At 42.1% G+C, this 27481-nt stretch overlaps 1 protein-coding gene across 1 annotated transcript; it reads left to right on the forward strand.

The window, feature by feature from the left end:
• Positions 1-7269: 7269 nt before the first annotated feature.
• On the forward strand, positions 7270-27095 carry PPM1G (protein phosphatase, Mg2+/Mn2+ dependent 1G). The gene is made up of 10 exons (XM_025983937.2): positions 7270-7657; positions 21074-21143; positions 21629-21714; positions 22057-22189; positions 23270-23685; positions 24556-24690; positions 25034-25268; positions 25651-25780; positions 26060-26162; positions 26483-27095. The coding sequence occupies exons 1-10, from the start codon at positions 7538-7540 to the stop codon at positions 26687-26689; spliced, it is 1635 nt and encodes a 544-aa protein (XP_025839722.1). The 5' UTR covers positions 7270-7537; the 3' UTR covers positions 26690-27095.
• The last annotated feature ends 386 nt before the right edge of the window (positions 27096-27481 follow it).

The raw sequence follows: 27481 nt of genomic DNA on the forward strand, positions 1-27481 counted from the left end.
TGGCTCCAGTCATGATCCCAGGGTTCTGGGATGGAGCCCTACCTCAGGCTCTCTCCTACCCTGTGTGTTCTCTCTCTCTTTCTCTTTCTTTCTCTTTCTCTTTCTCTTTCTCTTTCTCTTTCTCTTTCTCTTTCTCTTTCTCTCTCTCTCTCTCTCTCTCTCAAATAAATAGAATTAAAAAACAAAAAATGCTTGGGAAAAATTTCCACTTCTGGCCATGATGGTATAACAGGACCCAAATATACCCTCCTGCCTTTGCCCTACAGAACACTGGTCAAAAAACATAAAGCAACAGTTTTCAGATATTAGATAACAGCACGCACAGGATAGTTATCCCTGAGGGAAGGAAAACAAATGAAGTAAAATTCTATGAGTACCCCAGCTTGCTGCCTAGAAAGAGTTTTCAGGCCACTTTGTGGAGAGAGGAAACCCAAAGAGAGCCTGACAGTATCACTGCATTGAGAAGACAGAGTTAAGAGTTCAGAGAGACCAAAGTGGCCAACATTTCTAGGGCAGAGAGCCAGAAAGAATGGAGTTACAAACAGAAATAACTATGGAGCTTTGTAGAAGGATCCTCTCAAGATTTTGTCTGTGAACTGAGCTAAACATACACATGAGGAAACTACCAAGGTTGAAGAAAGAACCATTTGAAAGGAATAAACAGAACAGTGGAAAGAAAGCCATTTTGGTGGACAGCGGGATTCCAGCTGGCAGGTTGCCTATTACTGCTGTTTGTCCCCAACAAACTGTAGAGCCAACGGATTACATGTGTGAGGTCATTCATTACTTTGAATGTGAACCTCAGTTAAGAACGTTTGTCCTCATGATGACTACAAGAAGCAGCAGGGTTTTTCTAAGTAACCCAGTGGTTTTCATGGGCCGATCTGTCAGACTCAACTCGTGTGTCTTCAATTCTCAACAGCCAATATAGCAAAGGAGTTTTCTTACTAAAGGATTTTAGGAATCCCTAAGAAATGGGTAAGTATGCCACAGATCCTCCCTGGAAATTACTATTGCTTTTGCCAGCTGACTGTGCTCCCAAACACCACTGCCCTTGAACTTTGCCATCACCTCCTTTGGGCTCTCCACATGGTCCCACCCACGAGACCTAGATCTCTTTATGCCCCAACGCTTAGCTCAGTCCAAACTATTTAACAAGGCACAGGGGCACAGACATTAAAAATAAAGGGGAGCCCATAGCTGCTACTAGAAGTGGCTGTTCTTCAGGTTCCTGATAAGGCAGAGCCAGCTCAGCTGGCCCACTCCTCCCTGCAGGATCTCCAGGCTATGGCACTTCTTGGAATCCTAATGCCAGCAATAGGCATGGATCTGGAAAGAATCTTTATTTTCCAGTTCAAGGCCTGCTTATTCCCACTCTAGAATATCTGACTGAGGAACTATCCTTTTCTTTAGGGGAAAAACTCACCTCCACATTGGCCCGCTTATTAATACGGCCTGCTTATTAACACAATCCCAGGAGTCACTGACACTTTCTGGTGTCCAGTTTCCAGACATAGTCACTTTGGATAATTTGGGTATACATAACACCATTTTGTGATATGCCAGTTGTTCATAACAGTCTGTTCTTATATGCAGAAGTAAGATTCACATACTCCTTGGGGTGGCTCCAGCTTTGTGTTCACCGGTGAGCAAACACTTGAATAAAAACATGCACAGGTCTCCTGAGAACAGGTAAGGATTTTTTTAAGAGACATTCTAAAAAAAAAAAAAAAAAAAAAAAAAAAGAGAGAGACATTCTAGTCTAAGGCACCTGGGTGGCTCAGTGGTTGAGCATCTGCCTTTGGGTCAGGTTGTGATCCCGGAGTCCTGGGATTGAGTCCTGCATCCCGCACCTCGCAGGGAGCCTGCTTTGCCCTATGAGCATGTCTCTGCCTCTCTCTGTGTCTCTCCTGAATAAATAAATAAATTTTAAAAAATAGAGACATTCTAATCTATATTCTTATTTAGGGGGAGAGTAATTAATCTCTTTTTTTCTGCAAGGGCACAGTCCTGCAAAACATTTTATATTACTAACAAAAAATGAACTCCAGCAAAACTTTTTTTCAGCAAAACATTTTTTAAAGATTTTATTTGACAGACAGAGTGCATGAGTGGGGAGAGGGGCAGAGAAAAGCAGACTTCCCATTGGGCAGGGAGCCTGATGTGGAGCTCCATTCCAGGACCCCAGGACCAGGACCTGAGCCCAAGACAGATGTTTAACAGACTAAGCCACCCAGGAAACATTTTATATTACTAATAAATAAATTAATTCCAGCATCTCAGTCTGAAACATCTGAATTTTGGTTAATGTCATTTTAAGATTTTCTTTAGGATAAAGGTGAGTATTTCTTTTATATATGCATAGAGGGCTCATTCTGGTGATTTCCAGGAGTAACAGTGAACAGCTGCAAGATGAATTTATGTCTGGGCTTCTAGAAATAAAAGACTGCAACTTGGGCAGCCCCGGTGGCTCAGCGGTCTAGCGCTGCCTTTGGCCCAGGGCATGATCCTGGAGACCCCAGATCAAGTCCCACGTCAGGCTCCCTTCATGGAGCCTGCTTCTCCCTCTGCCTGGGTCTCTGCCTCTCTCTCTCTCTCTGTCTCTCATGAATAAATCTTAAAAAAAAAAAAAAAAGACTGCAACTTTATTTTTGTCATAAGATATATACGTCTTTTTTTGGTATATTTTTTTATTGGAAGACTGCAACTTTAATTTTTTTCCCAAAGATTTATTTGAAAGAAAGAGTAGGGAGATGGGCATTGGGAGAGAATCCTCAAGCCAATCCCCTGCTGAGTATGGAGACTGACCCTTGGGGTGGGATTGGGTTTCTCTGTCCCACCACCCTGAGATCATCACCTGATCTGAAACCAAGAGCCAGACACTCACCCAACTGAAACACTCAGGTGCCCTAGAAGACTGCAACTTTAAAATATAACACTTCTTTGACATAAAAAAAAAAAAGTTGCATTTATTGAGGACCTTTTAAAACTTAAGAGTACACAGAGGTGTATGGGTTGGTCCAGAACCTCTGAAATGGACTCTTTCCCCTCTTTTTCCTGGTAACTTCAAAATATTTGCATTCCTTCTTTCCTGGCTCCAAATCTTGCCCCACACTTGTTTTTTTTTTTTTTTTTCCTTTCTTGGATCAACCTTTCACCTTTAATCACACACAGGAAATAACATAGTAGTATCAAAACTACTGAGCTGCTCTGGTGCCTGGCTGGTTCAGTTGGTACCCTGTGCAACTCCTGATCTCCAGTTTGCGAGCCTCATGTTGGGTGTAGAGATTGCTTAAAAATAAAATCTTAAACACACACACACACACACACACTGCTGAGCTTCTAAAGACAATATCTTATGAATAGTGTAATATCAGAAACAGGACGTGAAATAAGTACATAGCGAGTCAAAAGCCTGAGGAGGGCAGGGAAGCCTGGGAGGACCAACTTCCCAACTTCTCACCTTCCTCTCATTCTCTCTTCACTTAATATCTTGCATATGCAGATTGAATTTCTTAATCTGTGGTCGGCCACCCTCTGGGGTTCTTGTATTTCCAAGGCACTATGAATTTTCTATGAGCATTTTAAAACTTTCTGCTTTAAGTTTTACAATATGTATGTTAGCCTATTTTGGATCATCTGGATTAACACTTTATATTTTGAGTGATCTTGAGTTTATGTTTAACAATTAAACTAGTGTCACATTATACTCTGGAGTTAACTTTTTAATTTTAAGGCAATGTTGCCTGGCCTGGGGAGTGGGGGTGTGGTGGCCCAGGAATCCCTTGGGACCTGTAGAAGTATGTCTCAATGGTTCATGATTTCTCATATATGAAAAACACTGACTTGAACTACCTTCTCCTGGGACACCTGGGTGTCTCAGCAGTTGAGCATCTGCCTTTGTCTCAGGGCTTGATCCTGGAGTCCTGGGATCGAGTCCCTCTTCAGGCTCCCTATATGGAGCCTGCTTCTCCCTCTACCTGTGTCTCTGCCTCTCTCTGTGTATCTCTCATGAATAAATAAAATATTTTTTAAAAACCCTACCTTCTCCTGTTTTCTCCTTTCTCCCATGAGAAGTAACTGGAAAGAGACTCATGAGAGGCTAAAAGAAACAAAACTGTTTTAAAAATGACTAGTATTTGTTAGTTTATCTTCAGTGCTTGATCAGTTTGGGAGCTAAGAAAATGTAAGCAGTCTAGTGGTATTTTAAATAAAGCAAAGGTGATATTGGAATACATAACTGTGAATATGTGTAGGAATTGCCAAATGCTTATTTTCTATGTACAACAAACCAATACCATGCCTTTATCTCTTGTTGTTGGATAACTTTAGCATGTATTTTAAAGGCTTTATTTACTTAGAGAGTGTAGGTGTACCCGTGTGAGCAGGGGAGGGGGCAGAGGGAGAAGCAGAGAAACTCCCAAGCAAACTCCCTGCTGAGCAAGGAGCCCCACTCCAGGCTTGATCTCACAATCCTGAGATCATCACCAGAGCCAAAATCAAGAGTCAGATGCTTAAGTGGCTGAGCCACGCAGGTACCCTAGCTTGCCATATATTTTAGATAACTTTTTAATCATTGGGCCAGCCCCTAAAGTAAATGTTCAAGATCTTCATCTGTGATGATGTTTGATTAGTTACATTTTTGAAGCTAATAACTTAAATACTCAGGAAAGTCAATCTACTAAGATAATATTTTGGAATTTAGTTTAAAAAATTTTTTTGCTCGCTATCAAAGTATGACATCTTTGTGTCCTTGGAAGTATATCTTAGTGATTTTGGGGGACATGGGAATGGAGTAGGGAGAGGATAATCTTCATATTCTTTGTCTCTTTTCCCATTTCTATGAGCCCCCTTACCATCTCCTTTACCCCTGAGACACCACCACCTTCCCAGTACCTTGCTGTTTCCTTGAGTCATATTTTTCCACTTTTTTTGGGTCTATTATTCATTTTGTTTCAGATCATCTACTTTTTAAATAATTTCAAATAATTTAATGTCATTTCCATCCCATATTTATATTTTTTAAGGACTTCTTTGACAGAGAAAGAGAGAACAAGCAGTGGGGAGGGGCAGAAGGAAGGAGAGAGAGAGAGAGAGAGAGAGAAGCAGACTCCCCACTGAGCAGGAAGCCTGACTCAGGGCTCAATCCCAGGACCCGAAGATCATGACCTGAGCTGAAGGCAGATTCTTAACCAACTGAGCCACCCAGGCACCCCTCCATCCCATATTTAGCGTGCATGTAGATATTTAATAAACGGTAGTCTGTGGTTGAATAATACAGCATTTATGAAAACTCAGTACTTTGTATTCAGCAACTTTTAACCTTAAAACAATTGGAAAAAGTAGATATTGTATGTTTGTTTTCCAAGAGGAATTGAGCCAGAGAGAGGAGAATTAACAACTTGTGAAAGACCACATACGTTAATACATGTCAAAAATCATGTTTTTTTCACAATGCCACATTCCATCATTGGGGGGGGGGGGAGAGACTAATTTCATGTTCCTGTTACTCTGCTGTGTACAGAGATCTCATCTGGGTTCATTACAACCTACAGACCTAATTAGCACCTTCTACCCTCATGGCCTAACTTCAATGTTTTCAATGTTTAGATATCTAGTCACCTTAAACTAAACCCATCATTTTCTTCCAAAACTAGTACATACACACCCACCCATGCCACACCATTTCCTTTTAATGGCTCCACCAATTTTTGTCATTCAGGGTCAAAACCTTGGTATTATTTATTCATCCAACAAAGACATTGAGCACATACAAGGATTGTGCAGGAGATGCTGGGGTATACAATAATAGTTAAATCTGATAGTTTTTTTGCCTTCATAAAGGCTTTAGGAAAGATAAACACATGGGGAACCCAAATTAATATATGGTTACGAGAGAAAACTTCTTGGAGGATGACAAAGGGTGGATGTGGTGGTGTGTTTCACAGGTAAAGGCATAGGAGAAAGCATTGCTTTGGAGGAATCCAAAGATGTACTGCTGAAGCATTGAATTGTAGCAGAAATGGAGAGAAAGTGGGATGTTAGAATCAGTTCAAGCATGAAGGGTCCGGTAAACTATGTTAAGGAATTTGGACTATCTGAAGAGCCAGAGGAAGTATAATTGGTTTTGAATTTTAAAGGAATCGAGTTGGGCAGCCCAGGTGGCTCAGCGGTTGAGCATCTACCTTCTGCCCAGGGCGTGATCCTGGAGTCCCAGGATCAAGTCCCACATTGGGCTCCCTGCATGGAGCCTGCTTCTCCCTCTGCTTGTGTCTCTGCCTCTCTGTGTCTTTCACGAATAAATAAAATCTTAAAAAAATAATAAAGGAATCGACTTGCTCATAGTTTGGAGGGTTTCTCCTTTTTCTTCCATTCCTTGACTCCAATCTGTTACTAAATCCTGATGATTTCTTGTCTCATTTGTTCATCTCTGTTCCCATCTACCACCTTAGTCCCAGTCCTCATCTCACGCTTCGATTAAGAGCCCTTTAAACCAGTTAGTGTTCAGACTTTCTTCCTTCAGTCTACACTGGACACAAAGACTGGGCTAACAGTCCTAAAATGCTACGTCAGGATAACTGTGAAGTCCAAGTCACCCATCTTGGCGCTTAAGACCATCTCTACCTTATCTAATAATACGACTCAAAATCAGTTCCCAACGATGTCAGCCAGCTTCCTCAAAAATCCTCCCAAATGGAGTTTACATGCTTCTCTCACCCCTGCAACCTTGTAACATTATTCTCTTCTCCCAGGCATCATGCGTTCTGGGGCATCCTGAGGACGTCAAGCAATAATAGCTCGTCCTCTGCTCCTTTGATTTCTTCTCACCCAGCAGAGACTGTTCTGCATAGTGTTAACTCCAATGATGTTACAGATCGAGGATTTCACTTTCTTTTGTCAGAATAGACTCTCTAAAGCCAGGTACTTCGTGCACTCAGAACAAATACTAGTTAACTTTAATCGAGGCGAATGGGGCAGGTTTGCGGAGCCCACTAGGCGCGCGGTGGGGAGAGGGGGCTGAGACACTGGAGGATGGATCGGAAGCGCCGGGCCCCACACGAAAGAGCTTCGACAAACACGCGAGGGGCCGGGGTAGGGGAGCAGAGGCAGGGCGGGGTCGCGGGGGACAGCAGGCACCAGCCACTGCTTGCGGATCGCTGGCGGGGCCGCCCGAGGCAAGCTGCGGCGGTTGGTAGGCGTGGCCGCACCAGTCTCGCGGGAGCGGCGGTTGGGCGGGCCGTTGTCCCCGCGGGCGGGGCGCGTTGCTAAGGAAATGACTGCCCGCAGCGCCGTGCCGTGCCGCGCCGCGCCGCGCCGGCCGGGCGGGGTCTGGAGTGGCGCCGTTTCCGCTTCCGCTCCCTCTCTGCTCCCGTCCCGTTACCGCCTCCTGGCCGGCCTCGCGCCTTTCACCGGCACCTTGCGTCGGCCGTGCAGCCGGGCCCGCTCCTGCCACGCGCGCCCCCGGGGCTCCGGCTCCGGCGCCGGCACGGGTCGCGCCCCGCTCGCCTGCCCCTGAGGCCGCCGGCCAGCCGCCGCCATGGGTGCCTACCTCTCCCAGCCCAACACGGTGAAGTGCTCCGGGGACGGGGTCGGCGCCTCTCGCCTGCCGCTGCCCTACGGCTTCTCCGCCATGCAAGGCTGGCGCGTCTCCATGGAGGTGAGGCGGGAGAGGCCCAGAGGCGGGCCGCTGCAGGGCGGGAACCTGACGGAGAAAGGGAGCGGGGGGATGGGGTCATCCCCGGGGAAGGGTCGGTATCGGGAGCCTGCAGCTGCGGCTGCGGCAGCAGTTTGACGGGCGGCAGCGAGTGGGCCCGGGGCCGAGAGGGAACCGCCGGTGCTTGAGGACCGTGTGCTGGTGGCCAGTTTAGCGGCGAGAGCTCGGCCATGTGGGGAGAGGCACCTTCCGCCCACTGACCGCCCTCTCCCTGTGCCTTCGCGCCATCGTCTCCTGCCAACCCAGCCCTCCAGGCTCATAAACGGTGTGAGGTGTAGTGTGGGAGTGAAGATGAAAAGAGGCGCTATTTATTCACTTACTTTTGCGAGGACGAGGAGAATAGATGGGCATGACTACTTTTTTGTTTTGTTTTCTGAAATATGTGCTGTGAGAGGCCTCTTTGGACGAGCAGTATGACAGTGAAAGGAAGCCTGGGCAAGTAGTCTGTTTCAAATTCATTCTTCAACACCCAGTTGCTTGGCTCTTGGCACTGAATGTTAATTTCAGAGGCTCGATCTGACCTCCAGGAATTGTCAGTCGTTTGTATTCTCTTCAGGGCCTTTTACGACCTTTGGCAAACTTGAGTTGTGCCAATCGGTATCATTCCTTTTTTATTATGCTTGATATTTTTTTCCTTGGGATTTTTCTAAAACTTACTCCGTAATTGTCATTTGTCTGTGCTTGTTGTAGTTTATAGTTTCCTTGGTGTACAGTCATTCCATCATAGCCTATAAAGAACTAACCTATAAAGAAGGGATTTTTTCTTTTCTAGATTTCTTCTGGATAAAAGAGGTGGAAAATTTCTGGATAAAGAGTAGTAGTATTGGGCAAAATGGATGTAAAACTACAAGGAAGAACAGGGAAGACCGTGCAGGAAGGAAAGGGAGAAAGACGTATGTAAGACATGTCTTTGTGAAGAGTGTTGTGAGATCTAAGCAGAAGGGCCAGAGAAATGCTCTAATTATTTCTGGGATTAAGGGTTTATCTACTTAATAGGTGGGCTTCAGGTAACAGCCTAATACTGTCTCCCTTGGGAATTTCTTCAAATCCCTCACTCCTCCCTGTGGTTAGCTCTGGAATGACAGTGTAAACTTAAATGGTTGGTTCTCAGACTCCAATTTTATATCCACAGCCGACTTTAAACAGTTCTGTCATTAGGTATAACATTTCAGGAATGAGCGGAATCCTATAGTTCATCTCATGTAGTTTGGCTCCCAAGTTTTATAGCTGGGAAGATGAGGCCCAGAAAGATTAGGACACTTGTGCCTTGGTGGAAAGAATCTGTGGGATGAAATTGTTCGAGGCACTTACTGGACACTATTATCATCTGTGACAACATGAAGTATAGCATTCATATTTTAGTGGGGTGCTCCGTATTGAGACTCCTGGGTGTTTGATATATATAATTGTATGAATATTAGAAGTATCTGGATTTTGCTTCAAAAGAAAAACCTTAATGTAAGGCTGGGTCTGGGTTAGTTGCTACTTCATAGATTCCATTTCTATGGCATTTTCTGTTAATATTGTAAGATTGGAGGTGACGCTTTCATCTTAGATAAGGCTTTTCCTTCAGGTTTCTTATTCCTTATTTTCTACTTCTGCACCGTGGTTTTTCTGTTGTTTTTTGTTGTTGTTGTTGTTTTGTTTTTGTTTTTTCTCTTTTTCCTAGTTTTCTTTATTAACTGAGTTGCTTGGATATTTAGTTTTCCAAGTTATTTGCCCAGTGAGTCTGTTCTGTTTGCTTCTCTGCAGGGTATTTCCCTTTATTTTGGTTTCTCCTTTGGTAATTAGAAAATGACTTTTTTTTTCATCAGCAGCTGTTTGGTTTGTAGAGAACTTGTTAGACTATTCCTTATAGACTAATCTTTCTCCTGAGAGGTAACCTGTTTGGGTTTTAAAATATTCCTATTATGCTGTTTCTGAATTTACCTTTGTTTGAATGGTTACCTTTAATCAAATCCTCTTGAAGTCCTATTTGGGATCCTTTGCTGCTGCATGAATACTTTTCCTTTTGGCTTTGTTTCCTTTCTCTCCAAAGCATAACATAGTTTCTTTACTATGACAAGAAAATAACTATGATTTGTAGCCTCTTAAGTGAATCTGCTCTTTTCAGAAAGTGTACACACCTGTTCCTCTTAACCTTTAGGGTTCAATTCCACCTATTTATTAAGTCTATTGACCTTATTTTCTTGGTCCTAATTATTCCTTTGAGGTAAGTTTATGTCAATGCACATTACAGAGGTTGCTAAAATCCTAATTGATACACCTAGATTCAGTCTTAGTACTGTTTTACCCCTTCTCTTGAGGCAAGGATGGCAACTATCAATAGCTGGCATTTTATACTTTCTGCCTCTCTCCAGCCCCTCTTGCTGTGGAACCAGGGTGTTTTGAGGAGGGGTAAACAAAATACCACAGTTGATGTTCCCTTCCCTTCTTCCTTCTTCATGGTTTGGAGGGACCCTCAAGCTGGTTGAGGTATGTATTTTGTGGGTTAACAGGTAGGTTGTGGAAGGGTGCCTGAGAAATACATATGGAAAGGCTTTGAGTTTTTGGTGGCTAATAAGTCCAATCTGAAAATGCTTTTAGTTGATACAGTCTTAAAGGGACATGGGTACTTTAAGTTTTGGGTTGTGAGATTCTCTTGGAAGTGACAAAACTACTTTTTTGGGGGGAGTTAGGATTTTTTTTTATATGGCTTTTAAAAAATTATTTATTTATTTATTCATTGAAAGACACACAGAGAGAGGCAGAGACACAGGCAGAGGGAGAAGCAGGCTCCATGCAGGGAGCCTGACATGGGACTCGATCCCAGGACTCCAGGATCACACCCTGGGCGGAAGGCAGGCGCTAAACCGCTGAGCCACCCAGGAGGGATTCCTAGGGGAATTAGGATTAAAAAAAATTTTATGAATTATATTTGCCTTCTTTTAAACAGTAGTATCAATATTAAGAGTATACTTTTGAGAAGGTGGCTGTTTCCTACCCTATAGAAGCTGGTTTATTAGTGGTCATATAGGGTCATCTAGAATTGAAGGTAGAATAATGCTAAGCAGAAAATTCTTAAGATACCTACATGACAGTTTCAATCATTATATAATGGAGCAAAAATATAAAATGGGATACTATAAGCATTCTGTGGGGTTCTACTTAAGAGATGGTATCTGATCATTAACTGATCCTCAGATTAATGCCTCATCTCTATATCTTAAAGCACTTTTTATTTACTGAACCAGATCAGAATTCTTTTGTCTGGGATGCAGTTAAGCAACTTCTATAAAAGGACATTATTTTCATTTGATTAGCATGTGGTACCTTTTCTTCAAAATTCAGAGGCCATATCAAATGATATCAAATGTATATCCATGAATATGGAGAAATTGTTTTCTATTATACTATTCCTTTATAAGTTCTTAAGCAACTGGAAGTTACAATCAGAATTTATTCCTTAAGATTTCAAGAATATTTTACATAAATTATTTCAGTTGCCCAATCCTGTAGCAGATGTCACTACTGCTTTTCCACCCCGACCCTCTATTGGGTTATCATCTTGGAATTGTACTTTGAGAGGTCAGGTAAGGAACTGTACTTTGAATTTGAGTGTAGAAGTTTAACAGATCTGATCAGTAGTTCTTGCCATTGTAAGCTGATTTTAAAATTATGCTGTCTGGAAGCATAAATCTTTAGAACTCAACTTAAGGCATCGCTGATGTATAATGGCATCCTTTAAACTGAATACTGATTTATTTATTTATTTATTTATTATTTATTTATTTATAATATATGACCTTTATTATGTTGAGGTATGTTCCCTCTAACCTCTTTTTTTTTTTAAAATTTATGATAGTCACACAGAGAGAGAAAGAGAGAGAGGCAGAGACATAGGCAGAGGGAGAAGCAGGCTCCATGCACCGGGAGCCTGACGTGGGATTCGATCCTGGGTCTCCAGGATCATGCCCTGGGCCAAAGGCAGGCGCTAATCTGCTGCGCCACCCAGGGATCCCTGAATACTGATTTAAAGTGGAGTTGTTTTCTATTTCCCTTTAGAGCCTGTTCAAAGATGGAGTCTATTAACTTTAAATCATATACAGTATTTTAAAAATTATATACAGATTTCTTTTTAAACAATTTTATTGAGAGATAATTCATATACTGTATCCATTTAAAGCATACATTTTAGTGGTTAATATATTCACAGAGTTGTTCATCCATCACCACTATCCATTTTAGAACAGTTTTATCACTCAAGAAGAAAACTTGTAGCCATTACCAGTCAGTCTCTGTTCCCCCTTCCCCTCCTTTAACCCCTGGCAACCACCAATTTATATTATATCTCTATGGATTTACCTATTTTTAACATTTCATAAAAATGGAATTATAAATGTTATCTTTTATGCCTGCCTTCTTTTACTAAACAATGTTTTTTTTTTTTTTTTTAAGATTTTATTTATTTATTCATAGACACCGAGAGAGAGGCAGAGACACAGGCAGAGGGAGAAGCAGGCTCCATGCAGGGAGCCCGAGGTGGGACTCGATCCTGAGTCTCCAGGATCACACCCCAGGCTGCAGGCAGTGCCAAACCGCTGCGCCACCAGGGCTGCCCTAAACAATGTTTCTTATTTTTAAAAAAGATTTTATTTAAGAGAGAGGGTAAGCAGGATGGAGGGTGGGGGTGCCAGAGGGAGAAGCAGACTTGCGAACTGTCCTGGGCTGGATCCCAGGACCCCAAATCATGATCTGAGCTAAAGGCAGGTGCTTGACTGAACTACCCAGGCCCCCCTCTAAATAGTTTTTTTTTTTTTTTTTTTTTAAGATTTTATTTATTTATTCATAGACACAGAGAGAGAGGCAGAGACACAGGCAGAGGAAGAAGCAGGCCCCATACCGGGAGCCTGCTGTGTGGGACTCGATCCCGGGACTCCAGGATTGCGCTCTGAGACAAAGGCAGGTGCTTAACTGCTGAGCCACCCAGGTGTCCCAAGATTTTATTTATTTATTCATGAGAGGCAGAGAGAGAGGCAGAGACGTAGGCAGAGGGAGCAGCAGGCTCCATGCAGGGAGCCTGATGTGTGACTCGATCCCGCAACTCTGGAATCGCTCCCTGAGCCAAAGGCAGATAGATGCTCAATGGCCACCCAGGGGTCCCTAAGTTGTAGTTCTAAGAGTCATTCATGTTGTATCATTTATCAGTACTTCCTCCTTTGTTATGGCTGACTAATATTCCATTGTATGGATATTTTGTTTATCCATTCATAAGTTAATGGATATTTGGGTTTCCACATTTTGGCTATGATGAATAATGATGCTGGGAACATACATTTACAAATTTTTTAAAAAAAGATTTTATTTATTCATGAGAGACACACAGAGAAAGAGAAAGAGGCAGAGACCTAGGCATAGAGAGAAGCAGGCTCCATGCAGGGGAGCCTGATATGGGACTCTGTCCTGGGACTCCCGGATCACGCCCTGGGCTGAAGGCAGGTGCTCAACCACTGAGCCACCCAGACATCCCCACATTTACAAATTTTTATGTGGAAATAAATTTTTATTTCTCTTGAATATATTATAGGAGAGGAATTGCTGGGTCATATAGTAACTCCATGTTTAACATTTTGAGGAGCTGCCTAACTATTTTCCAAAGTGGTCGCATTGTTTTGCATTCTTACCAGCAATATATGAGAGTGTTAGCTTCTCTAGAACCTTCCTACACTTACCTTTTTTATTATAGCCATTATAGTGGGGTGTGAAATCATATCTCATTGTGATTTTGATTATATTTCCCTGGTAGCTTACGATGTTTGAGCATCTTTTCTTGTGTTAAATGCCACTTATAGATCATTGGACAAATGTTTGTTTAGGTCCTTTGTCTCTTTTTATTGGGTCATCATTTTTTGTCTTTTTATTGTGATGTAAGAATTTTTTATATATTTTGGATATACAAGTTCTTTATCAGATATGATTTTCAAATATTTTCTCCTATTCTGTGGGCTACCCTTTTGCTTTTTTGGTTTGTGTCCTTTGAAGTACAAAAATGTTTAATTTTGATGAAGTCCTGTTTCTCTATTAAGAATTTTATAGTATTAGCTCTTACATCCATTTTGGGTTAATTTTTGTGGATGGTTTAAGGAAGAGATCCAATTTCATGCTTGTGCATGTGGATATCTACTTTTCCCAGCTTTTTGTTAAAAAGCCTGTTCTTTTCCCTCACTGAATTATCTTGGAATCATTGTTAAGATCATTTGACTATAAATAATGAGGGGTTATTTCTGGACTCTTAATTCCATTCCATTGATCTATGTACTTATTGTTATGTCAGTACCACACTGTCTTGGTTATATAGCTTTGTGGTAAGTTTTGAAATTAGGAAGTGTGAATTTTCCAACTTTGTTCTTTTTCTCATTTCTTCTTTTCTGGGTCCCTTGCATTTCCATATGAATTTAGGATCAACTTGTCAATATCTATGCAGAAGGCATTTGGAATTTTGAAAGGGATTGTGCTGAATCTATAGATGCAGTTGAGGAGTATTGCTACCTTTAACAATATTAAGTGTGTAGTTTTCTTGTGATGTCTGTGGTTTTGGTATCAGGATAATATTGGCCTTAGAATGAGTTGGGAAGTGTTGCTTCCTCTTCTATACATTGGCAAAGTTTGTGAAGAATTGGTATTATTAATTTCTAAAAAATATTTGGTAAAATTTACCAATAAAGCTGTCTGAGACTGGGCTTTTCTTCGTGGGAGGTGTGTGTGTGTGTGTGTGTGTGTGTGTGTGTGTGTGTTGTGTGTGCGTGCGCGCACCTGCACATTTTAATTATTTTATGTTGTGGTAAAGTATACATAACATAAAATCTACCATCTTCACCATTTTAAAATGTACAATTACTATTAATAAGTACATTCACACAGTTGGGCAGCCAATCACCAGAACTATTTTCATCTTGTAAAACTGAAACTCTATACCAGTTAAATAGCTCTCCATTCCCCCTGCCCCCGGCAACCATTCTACTTCCTATTTCTATGAATTTGAATACCCTAGGTACCTCATAGAAAGACACATTTGTCATTTTGTGACTGGTTTCTTTCACTTAGCATAATATCCTCCAGGTTCATCCATGTTATAGCATGTGTCAGAATTTCTTTTTAAGGCTGAACAGTATCCATTGTGTGAATATACCACATTTTGTTTATCCATTCATAGTTGTTTCTACATTTTGGGTATTGTGGATAAAGTTGCTGTGAACATGGGTATACAGATATATCTTCAAGACCTTGTTAAGTCCAAGACTAAGGTGTTTGCTGAGGGCCTACTTTCTGGTTCATAGATGTCTGTCTTCTAAGCTGTATCTTCAAGGCAAGGGAATTCTTTGGGGTCTCTTTTATAAGGACACTAATCTCATTCATGAGGGCTCCTCCTTCATGACCTAATTACCTCTGAAACACCCACCTCCAAGTAGCATCATGTTGGGGATTACATTTTAACATATGAATTTTTTTTTAATTTTTATTTATTTATGATAGTCACACACACAGAGAGAGAGGCAGAAACATAGGCAGAGGGAGAAGCAGGCTCCATGCACCAGGAGCCCGATGTGGGATTCGATCCGGGGTCTCCAGGATCGCGCCCTGGGCCAAAGGCAGGCGCTAAACCGCTGCGCCACCCAGGGTTCCCTTAACATATGAATTTTAAGGAGACACAAAATACTCATTCTTTGGCATTGAAGTAATTTATGGCATATAATTTTAAAAGTCATATATTTTTAAAAACTAAAATGTAGTTTGCTTCCCAGCCACCTTTAAACTTTTTATGTTGGCTTGTAAAGATTGAGGTAAATTTATGTATCATAAATATAAATGGTTGATCATCTAGTTACATAGGAACATTTGTGGATGTGTTTATGACCTTAGGAGATTAACATGAGGCAGGATAACCAGGATTTTATTAATACAGATCCATTGATTGTTTAGAAGGTCAGAAAGTTTTGTATGACATGTGATTTTAAGTAAGGCAAGGCCCAAGGGCCCTGACTCAGGTGACCTGTGTATACTGAGTCATCTCCTTCAGACTATCAGCAGTCATTGTGTTATGATACATCTCTAGGTTTAGGATAGGAAATGAAGGAGGAGGCATCCATAAGGTATTTGTCCTGAAGCAGCCGGGAACTCAGCATCATAAACAACATGGAAGTCCTACTATGTTGCAGAACATAGTTTTAGGCCCCAAAGCTGTAAAGAAATTTAGTCTTTGTTTTCAAAACTTACAATATAGTTTCGGGTCTAAGACTCTTCTTTTCTTCCATAGAATACGAAATAACAATGCAAGATGGTATATGCTGAATAACCATATTATTGGTAGAGATAGTAAATATTAAACGAGCTTAGAGAGAGGTATGATCATAAGAGTATTGGTGTGATTAAAGATTTCTTGGATTTGGTGAGACTAACTGGATCTTAAGGAGAGCGTGTAAGTGGGAACAAAAGGAGAGGAGAGTAGGAGAAGAACGAGAAGGAGAAGGATTATTAGAAGGAGGGGTAGGAGGAAAGATTCTGAGGCATGCTTAAGTACTTTGTTGGGGTGGAGTGCTCAGTGTCAAGAGTGGAGTAGTTTCTTCTTTTGGGGAGTTGTATGAAAATTAAGAGATTAGGTTATAGAGATGGGTAGGAATGATGAATGAGTACCTTAAATTGCCTGTAAGTTGTGTAGAATCAATCTTAACATCCAGTAAAATCCATTGAAGCTTTTAGCAATAAAGTGTTAAATTGGAAAGGATAATCTGTCATCTGGATATGTGTAATATGTAGGCTGGATTACAGGGGCAGAGAGTAGAAGCAGGAAGGAGATAAAATGCTAATAAGAGTGAAGTAATCCAGGAACAAAGTAATGAAGGAAAACTTAGTAGGACTTGGTGATTGGATGGTGGAAGAGAGCCAGGAAGTCAAGGTGGACTGGTATTAAGTGTTGCCTAGGAAAGTTAAGATTCCATGAATAGAAATAAAACCTACAGGGGAAGTTCTGATTTTTTGAAGACTGCTGAGTTTCTGTTTACATATGTTAAGTTTGAAGTGAAGGGACATCTTGTAGAAACAGGCAACTTCACAGAACCCAAGAGAATTTTAAAGAAAGCCAACATGGTTTTCACTGTTTTAATTACATACACTATTTGGAAAAAAATGAAGCCTGCAAAATGACTGTTTGGATTGCTGTTATGGTTACTGCCTGCTTTGTGAAGTAAAGATCTTGAAAGAAAAGGTTTTGAGATTAGAGATTTAAGAGGAAGTATAAATCTAAAAAGAGGAGATAATTTTAAACAGTTTCCAATAAATGATTTAATACAGGCTTTGTTGAAATTTTTTTTTTTTTCAGGCTTTGTTGAATTAAAAAAGGGGGAGAAACAATGCTTTGGGAGGCAGAATGAAAGAGAGGTTAGGTAAAGCTGTAGAGAGATTTTGAGGTAGAATAGAGATGATGAGGTAGTTCTTGAAATACGACCTTGATCTAAGTAAAGCAAGAGGTTAGCTAATCTGTTAGGAGTGAAAGAAGAGCATTGAGAACTTGAACAGTGTGGGAAAGGTTTGTGACTGACTCTGGTTAATATATTTAAGCGTCAATGCAGAACACGTGAAAAAAAATAGTGCATGGAACTAGGGTGCACAATCAACATGATTTCCTGACATTTTATGACTAGCAATACTTACTGGCTCTGATTCAGGGGTAAAGAAAGCAGTTGGTCGGGTTATACAAGGTTGGATGAGTTTTTCTCGATTGCTAAGAGACAGTGTTGAAATACTTGGCTCTGTCTCAGAAAGGTCAGAACGAAAGAAAAGCAAGGGTAAAGGTAGGGAGGCTCTGAACAGAGATGCAAAGGGGGAAACTAAAGTGCTTTAGAGAAGGTAGAACAGTTCCAAGTGATAAAATAGATCCAGAGCCTTACCAGGAAGTAGAAGAGAAGGTAATGTGGAATAGTCCTAGGAAATGAGACCTCAAGATATAAGATGAATTATTATGGTGGGCATTCCTCTTTGAGACTAAGAATAAAGAAGAAATATTTGAGCTAGGTGCTGAATTTTAGAGCTATTTTTATGTTAAATTCCAGCTTAAGAGGAGTTCTACATATCTTGTAACTACACCACAATAAGGCAATAAGGGTAAGGTAACTATTCTTATTCCATATTATAGGAGAAAAAATGGAGGCACACGTAGAGAGATACCTGGCCAGAAATTATGCAGTATATCATAGTGTGGTCACTTGAGGACAGTTCATAGGTTCATTTTGTCTTCATTATCATTCAAACTGGAACAGTATGGCATATTGTAAAAAATTTTAAATGTTAAAATACAGAAAATAGTTATTACCCAACTCTTACTCTCCATTACAGTTTGATCTGTGTTGTGTATCCAGACCTAGCATATACATACAAATGCTTTTTATTTTTCTCCTTTTACCACTTTCAAATGAACACATATTCATTTCTAATAGCTACATTCTGTTGGAGGGATGTACCACTTATAATCTAATCTCTTCATGGAAATTTGGATGTTTCATAATTGTTTTTTATTATAAATAATGCTATAGTGAACATTCTTATACATACCCTTGTACCCTTATTACTTCCATAAAATAAACTTTTAGAAGTCCAATGACTAGATCAAAGGGCATGGACAGTTTAAATTTTCATACATATTATGAAATTGTGCTCCAGGAAGGCTATATACTAATTTATATTCCTGTTGATCAGGATATGAGAATGTGTTTTTACTTCCCTCCTGTCACCACTGGTTATCTTTTTTATTATTCTAATTTGCACACGAGGATATTTCCTTGTCTTTAATATTCATTTCTTTGCTGTTTTTATCATATATTCATATATGAAATGCATCACATGGTTTTGTGAGGAACAGATGAAGTAAAAAAAAAATGATTTGAATAGAGGTGTGGGTTCAGATGAGTTTGCATCTCATGGTACAGCTGTGATTTAGAGTGGCATTGTGGGACAGAGTCTGACTGTCCTGTTCCACTGGGAAGGAGTGGGCAAGAAGACTGCTCTTCCCTCCCCTCTCAAAAAGTGGAATTAGTTGGAGCAGTTTCTCACATTTTAGTGATACATTGAGTCTCTTTAAAACATTTAACTTACTTTTGAAAAAGCTAAACATTCCCGTGGCTCATCTCACTCCCACCCGTCTACACCCCCCCCCCCCCCCCCCCCCAGTTAACTGCTTTTCTCTAGTTTTCTGTGTATCCATGTAGTATTACAGTATGAAAAGACAAGTGTCTATTTCTATGGTCTTCTTACACAAAAGCCGCTTGCTAAATATATCATTCTGTACTTTGCTTTCCTTCTGCACTTTACTTTCCTTATTTAACAAAATATCTTGGAGCTCCTCCATGGATCTTTTTTTTTTTTAAAGGAAAGCATTACTTGTGGAACTCCAGAGTTCACTAAAACAATTTTAATTTAATGTTACTTAAATGAGTACAAACAGAACTGGGCATCAATTCCATGCCAACAAACCACACTACACAATCAACAGAATTAAAGTCAACATTAATATGACACAGCTGTTTTGCTGATAGTAATTAGATCTGGCATGACTTAGGTAGTGACTGCTGAAGTACAGTTTCTTATGGCTTCAGCAGGCCTGTACCACACTGCGTCCTGTGCCAATTCACTTCTCCCACCACTTTTCACTAATCCAACTCAGTCCTCTATTCTACCTTTTCTTTATTCCATAGCACTATCATCTTTCCATAGGAGTTATAATATCATGCTATATGATTTAACTTTTTTATTTATTTATTGTATTTATTGTGTATTCCTTATGAGATTTTAAGTTTTTGTTTTTTATGAAGTACAGGTTTCATTTTATTCACTGATACACCCCAAACACCCAGAACTGATCATGGCACTTAATGGATACTCCAGATATTTGATGAAGGAATAACAAATAACAAGATGTCCTTTGGTCTATGGTGCTCTCCAGGTCTTGGGGATGAAGCTTAGAAGTGGTTGTTGATAATTTAGATAGGCTTTTGAGGGCCCTCCATGGCAGCGCCTTAGATTCTGGGACACTTTCTCCTGGAATCCATCAGAGGGATATACAAAGTAGTTATTTTTCCATTCTCTCATTTGCTACCTTAAAATAGTTTTTATTTTTTAGATTTGTATAATGAAGGCATAGTCTTACTTCAGGGACAACAGAAGAATCATCGTACGGATTTCCTAACTATTGATACTAGAAAATTTTAAATGCCCGAAAGAGGAAGGAGAACCATTACCTTACACAAGAATAATCAATCAAAGTAAATAGTTGATTATATTCATTTTGTTTGTTGAAAGTACCTGAAAGGGAGGTAAGGTTGTATTCCAAGATGGGGCAGAGTAAGCTGCAGCACACTCTCACCTAGGTTCACCAGTCTTGGCTTGAACTGTGGCATGGTCTGGAATATTTGTTTGGGGTGTTAGAATGTTATTAGAAGAATTTGATCAAGCCCAGCCTTCCAACCGCAGTGTTGCTACAGCAGGACCATTGCAGACTTCTCTTTAGGTGTGCTGTGCCATCAGTGTTGAATGATTTCTTATTTCCATCTCTGGGTAGGAGGTGGGAAGGCTGATTATTTGGGGCATTGTAAATTCCAGTTAACAAATACTAAACACAGTGTACTTAATAGCATTATTTGTTGGGAAGATTCTTTTGTAAATGTATCCTCAGCATAGCCTGAGAGTAACTACTGAGTGAGTTAAACTTTGAGAGAAGAGGGGAATAATTTGTTTAAATGGGGCTTTGGGGAGTGGTGGTATAAGTGTATATATAATTTTACAAATTTTAGTGCTTTCACTTAGGTTGTTTTAGGATTCTCCTAGAAACTTTTTAGGTTGGTAATACCCTCAGGTCTCTTTTTGCTGTCTTCCCTAACATTTTCTTCCTTGAAATTCACTGATCCAAGTGAATGGGTCTGGAAGTGACTTTAAAGATCCTTTATTCTGGTTCTTCCCATAGTTGCCACAAATCCAAAAGGGTCAGGTCTAGAGTTCCAACAACCAAACATTCTGCCATCTGGACTGAGATCTCCTAGGCTGAGGCTGCTAGACTGCAGAGGTAGCGACCTGATTCATCTCTCTCCCTTCCTCCCTCCCCCCTTCCTTTCCTCCCCTACTTCTCTCCCTTGCCCCCCCCTTCCTTTCTCCCTCCACTGTATTTCTTTTCTTATTTTATCATCCCATTTTCCTTTCTTATTTCTAGGCCATGTAGGTCAGCCCAGGGAAGGGTTAGTGAGATTAAGGCATGAAGGCGATCCTCACGACCTGAGGTGCCCAAGGAAGGACATCTTTTGACCTTGAGAAATGCTAATTATGCTCTCTTTTTTCTAGGATGCTCACAACTGTATTCCTGAGCTGGACAGTGAGACAGCCATGTTTTCTGTCTATGATGGACATGGAGGTAACTTTTGTAGATCATATGGGTGACATTTTGAACCCCATTTCCAGACTTTAGTGGGCAAGAATAGGTCTTTTGTTCTTTTCATTTCTAAGGTTCTGGTCCTAAGATACCATTTCCTTCCCAGTGCTGTTTTTCTCCGTTCTGCCAGTCTATCTTCCTAAAGGATGTTATATTGGTTTATAATCTCAGCAGGCCTTGTTTTAATCCAAAAAGCCTCTTTCTACATTAGAATTTACTTTTTTTCTACTGAGAACTAAGTATACAAGTGAGAAAAGACAAAAGGTATATTAATATAGCCCTGAGAGGGTTGATGGTAAAATCCATTTTTTGGATCAGAATTTACTAAGCAGTTGTCTTTCAGATAGGTTTCAGTTATATAAGATGTCATTTCCTTGACCCTTAGGGTTCTCTCCAGTATGGCATGTAAATACTATATCACTTCATATGTGAGAAGCAGTGCTCTGGTGACCTTACCTTTCTTCTAGGGGAGGAAGTTGCCTTGTACTGTGCCAAATATCTTCCTGATATCATCAAAGATCAGAAGGCCTACAAAGAAGGCAAGCTACAAAAGGTCTGTTTTTTTGTAGTGCTCCTTCTCCGCTTCTATATAGGCTTTCCCTTGTTTTACAGTCCTTGGCTTTTCCTTTCTTGTTGCCAGTAAGCCGCTGCTTATTGTATTTCTTAAAGAATTCTATACCCCAAACAAACTTATTCCCACTTGGACCTTTTTAGAGCTGCTTCATTACTCCCAGGTCTCTGAGCTGTTTGTTATTTATATGTGAGTGTCTCCTCTTTGGTGGTCCACACTGGAATTTGCATGCCATCTTTGTACCCAGATTGTATATAGGCGATTCATTTTGTACCCATTGTACTTTTTCCTACTTTTGCCTCATACTTTTTGGCTTATGTCCAGGCATTAGAAGATGCCTTCTTGGCTATTGATGCCAAACTGACCACTGAGGAAGTCATTAAGGAGCTGGCACAGATTGCAGGGCGACCCACTGAGGATGAGGATGAAAAAGAAAAAGTAGCTGATGAAGATGATGGTGAGTGTGGCATCCCCTGTTTGAGAGGAAATTAGCATTTTAAAGAACTCTTCTTTATTTTATGTATATATATATATTTTTTTTTTAAGGTTTTATTTATTTATTCATGAGAGACACAGAGAGAGAGGCAGAGACATAGGCAGAGGGAGAAGCAGGCTCCCTATAGGGAGCCCCATGTGGGACTTGATCCCAGGACCCTGAGATCATGGTGTGAGCCTAAGGCAGATGCTCAACCACTGAGCCACCCAGGCGTCCCAAGAACTCTTCTTTAATATGTATTTTTTATGTGTCAATTCTAAGAGAGGATGACTTCTTACGGACTTGGGGAGTCCTCACTTTAAATAACTCTTATGTTCTCCTATATTACATGAGGTTATGAAAGGAGAAAAAAAACCTTTGTACCTTGTGTCCATAGTTAGAAGCATTTTTCCATACATTATTTTTTGTCATTGTGATGAGGTCTCTCTGGTTCCTGTTTACATTTATGTGACTTTTTTTTTTTTTTTTAAGATTTTGTTTATTAACACAGAGTGTGCGTGCGAGCGCATACCACAGAGCACAAGCAGGGGAAACAGCAGAGGGAGAGGGCAGGCTGAGCAGGGAGCCCAGTGTAGAGCTCGATCTCAGGAGTCTGGGATCATGACCTGAGTTGAAGCAGACATATAACAGACTGAGGTACCCAGGTGTTCCTTTATGTGACCCTTTTTCAGCAGCCAGTCAGTAAGCCTGAGCTGTAGGCCTTACACTAGCATTGTGGGCTTCCTGGGTCCTCAGCCATAAGGACGTTTCCAACTTAATAATCAAGAATGTGAGGTGATAAAAGAACTACATTAACTAGTGTTCCTTTGACAAAGAAGAGGGTGAAAGACAAAGACCAAAGGAAGTCTCTGCAGGCAGATATTACTTGAGAAGGAAGCAAGCAAAAGGGTGTTCTGAGACTTGATAGGTGAGGAGAGCCTTAGGAGTGAGTGGTAGGGGGGGTAGTTGGAACTCAGGCTGGAAGGGCTATGGAGCTGGGAAGGGGGGCTCATTCCATGAAGAGTCTGGCATGGGGATGCTGATTCAGCCTCTTCCCCGCAGTGGACAATGAGGAGGCTGCACTGCTTCATGAAGAGGCCACCATGACTATTGAAGAGCTGCTGACACGCTACGGGCAGAACTGTCACAAGGGTGCTCCCCACAGCAAATCTGGAACTGGGACAGGGGAGGAACCAGGGTCCCAGGGCCTCAACGGGGAGGCAGGACCTGAGGACCCATCTAGGGAAAATTCTTCAGAGGAAAATGGCCCCACAGTCAAGGCTCACTCAGGCCTTTCCTCCAACTCTGAACGTGGGACTGAGGCAGGCCAAGGTGGTGAGCCTGGCACTCCCACTGGTGAGGCTGGGCCTTCCTGCTCTTCAGCCTCTGATAAGCTGCCTCGAGTTGCTAAGTCCAAGTTCTTTGAGGACAGTGAGGATGAGTCAGATGAAGCAGAAGAGGAAGAGGAAGACAGTGAGGTAAGGGCCTGTGGGAGCAGACAGCTGCTGAATCTGCAGAGAGGGCCTTTTTGGTCACCATGCATAGCTATTGGTTCTTTTTTCTTTTCTTCTTTTTTCTTTTCTTCTCCTTTTCTTTTCTTCTCCTTTTCTTTTCTTTTCTTTTCTTCTCCTTTTCTTTTCCTTTCCTTTCCTTTCCTTTCCTTTCCTTTCCTTTCCTTTCCTTTCCTTTCCTTTCCTTTCCTTTCCTTTCCTTTCCCTTCCTTTTTCCTTTCCTTTCCTCTTTTCTTTTTTTCTTCCTTTTTTCTTTTCACCCAAACATGGGGCTTGAACTCATGACCCCAAGATCAAGAGTCACATGCTCTCCTAAGCCAGCCAGATACCCCAACTTCAATTTTTAGATCAAGCCCCAAGACCGACTGTATACCAAGCTTTTCTTGAATTCATTATTTCCACCAACATAGGAACCCTTAGCCTTTGAAACTCTTCCTTTGTTGGAACTAAAACAAATAGATCTTCAGAATCTGTTTCCTAGTGAGAGAACAAAGAGGGTTGTTACTTTGGATATTTGGGTATTTCCTTCTCTGGGCCACTTATTTTCTGGCCATGATGCTGGAAGGTGCTTTTGGCTGAGATTCCTGGCCTTCGTAGGATTTCCTCCCCATGAGTGCTGAACCCAGTGAGTGCTGAACTCAGCTCAGGAGGATATCAGTTATACCCATCTAGCCGTCTCCCCTCCCTGAGACTTTTCTATCACAGTCATACAGTTGGATCTTTCAGTGCTCTCAGAATCAGTGTTCAGTCAGGGCCTCTTGGTTCTGAGTGTGAGTTGGGGGGAGGGGGGCAGGGGTTCATCCCAGTCTCAGCAGCCTGGGATTATCCCTCTGGCAGGAATGCAGTGAGGAAGAGGATGGCTACAGCAGTGAAGAGGCAGAGAATGAGGAAGATGAGGATGACACTGAGGAGGCTGAAGAGGACGAAGAAGAAGAAGAGATGATGGTGCCGGGCATGGAAGGCAAGGAAGAGGTGTGTAGGGAAGGGGAGCAGCAAGTTTAGAAAAACCAAGAGGCAGATATGATTCTCTTGATTGTGATCTGGGGACAGGGAATCCCCTTGCTGGCTTACTACTGAAGTCCTGGTTATGGGGGGATTTTTGCTACCAGAGGAACTAGGTCTTTAGGGTACGGTTAGCTCAGAATAGAGAGTATGTTCTAGTCTTTGGAAAGATTAAATCCATGCCCCTCCTCTTTGTTAAAGTTCTCTTTGTGGTCCCAGTGAGAGGAGAAAGCATAAAGTGAATGGTCAGGTGAGTACCAATGAGGAATTTGGGTCCAGAAGCTCCCATGATGCTCTCTTTCTTCCTCTCAAGCCTGGCTCTGACAGTGGTACAACAGCGGTGGTGGCTCTGATACGAGGGAAGCAGTTGATTGTAGCCAATGCAGGAGACTCTCGTTGTGTGGTATCTGAGGCTGGCAAAGCTTTAGACATGTCCTATGACCACAAACCGGAGGATGAAGTGGAGCTAGCACGCATCAAGAATGCTGGTGGCAAGGTCACCATGGATGGGCGAGTCAACGGGGGCCTCAACCTCTCCAGAGCCATTGGTAAGGGACACGAAAGTGTGGGAAAGATTTCTGGGGTCTTATTCTCTCTTCAGACTACCTAGTGGCAAACTTTAATCTTAATAGGCCCTTGTACCTTTCCACGTCCTTTCATATCTATGACTTTTGTCTGTAAAATATTTCCATGAGATAGGAAAGATAGCTGTCATTTTTGGATGATTAAAAAAAGACAGGTTAGTGACCTACCTAAGGTTTAGCAACCTGAAGATAGGGCTGAAACTAGAAAAACTAGAAATCAGTTTTCCATTCACTTAGATTATGGAACTTTGTAAAGAAGGGAAGTGAATGGCAAGGGTTGACCAGCTTCGAGCACAAGTCTTTGGGGATTGCTTAAACTATTCATCAACCAACCATTTTACTTCAGGAGACCACTTCTACAAGAGAAATAAGAACTTGCCACCTGAGGAACAGATGATTTCAGCCCTGCCTGACATCAAGGTGCTGACTCTCACTGACGACCACGAATTCATGGTCATTGCCTGTGATGGCATATGGTGAGCACCAGTGGAATGCCCTAAAATTCCTTTATGCAGCATTACTTCTCTTGGAGGGCTCTGAGCTGGTTGGCTTTATCATCCTCTAACGGTTTGCGTTCACCACTTTTCTCAAGCTGCTTTAGGTTTAGAGCCTAGGCAGACATCTTGATGTAAAAACCCTCAGGCCTAAGGCACTCTGTAGGGGTTTTTATTGGCCCTGGGGGCCATCACTTCTCTCTACATTCCTCTATTCTGCTTTGGTGAGACTAAAGAAGAGTGTATTGTTTTTGACCCCAGGAATGTGATGAGCAGCCAGGAAGTTATAGACTTTATTCAATCAAAGATCAGTCAGCGTGATGAAAATGGGGAGCTTCGGTTATTGTCATCCATTGTGGAAGAGGTGAGTGCCTGGGTGGAGGAGAGAGGGCGCCTGGTTTGCATAGCCAAGGTTTTATCTTTTGAGCCAAGACCAGAGCTGGGAAGTATCACTAATTACTGACAGATGCCAAACCTGACTAGAACATTTGACCTTCCTTCATTTCCCTGACTTATCCTTGTGCATTATGCACTAGCAAGTGGCCTGTTTTGTGACATCTGTTGCCTCTTCCCCTCCTTCTGCCACCCTGTCTTCAGCAGGGTCAGTCCTCTTGTGGGAGTTTAGGTTCCTAGGAAGGTTATTCAAATCCTGAAGCTGAGCCACCTACCTTGTCCCTTTTGTAGCTGCTGGATCAGTGCCTGGCACCAGACACTTCTGGGGATGGTACAGGGTGTGACAACATGACCTGCATCATCATTTGCTTCAAGCCCCGAAACACAGCAGAGCTTCAGCCAGAGAGTGGCAAGCGGAAACTGGAGGAGGTGCTTTCTTCTGAGGGGGCTGAAGAAAATGGCAACAGTGACATTAAGAAGAAGGCCAAGCGGGACTAATGGGTGTCTGAATCCCTGCCCACCTAGACTGTTTTCTGAGCCCTCTGGACCTGAGACTGAGTTTTGTCTTTTTCCTTTAGCCTTAGCAGTGGTTATGAGGTGTGCAGGGGGAGCTGGGTGGCTTTATTCAGCCCATTCCAAAGAGGGCTCTCCCTCCACACAGCAGCCTGGGAGCCTCTGCTGTCTTCCCCAGCCTCCTCCTTGCTCCTTGGGGCTCATCACCGGTTCTGTGCCTGTGCTCTGTTGTGTTGGAGGGAAGACTGGCGGTTCTTCTGGTTTTTACTCTGTGAACTTTATTTAAGGACATTCTTTTTTATTGGCGGCTCCATGGCCCCCAGCCGCTCGCACCCGCTCTCTGTTGTACACTTTCAATCAACACTTTTTCAGACTAAAGGCCAAAACCTAATTGTGCCAATGGTGTCCTTTATTCAATACTGCTGCCCTGTCCAGCCTACTTAGAATTCCTCAGCCCCAGACTACCTTCTGGTGGCGCGCGCGCGTGCGTGTGTGTGTGTGTGTGTGTGTGTGTGTGTGTGTGCGCGCGCGCGCGCGCGCGCGGGGTGGGGTAGGGTGGGGGGTGGGCAGAGAGGGCCCAAGTTATTGCAGCTCCCCACGCTGCTGGGCAGACTGGCCTAGCGTCGCGGCTCATCCTCACTCCCTTTCGGAGTCAGGAATAGTTTCCTAGTTCCTCCAGGTAGGGGTTAGGACCAGCCGGGCAACTCTTAAGACTGAAAGCAAGGCCAAGGGCTTCTCTGGCCCTCCTCACCCGCCTGGTTTCTATCTCATTTCTGA

This window comes from Vulpes vulpes, chromosome 8 (assembly GCF_048418805.1).
Source record: "Vulpes vulpes isolate BD-2025 chromosome 8, VulVul3, whole genome shotgun sequence".
NCBI lineage: Eukaryota > Metazoa > Chordata > Mammalia > Carnivora > Canidae > Vulpes > Vulpes vulpes.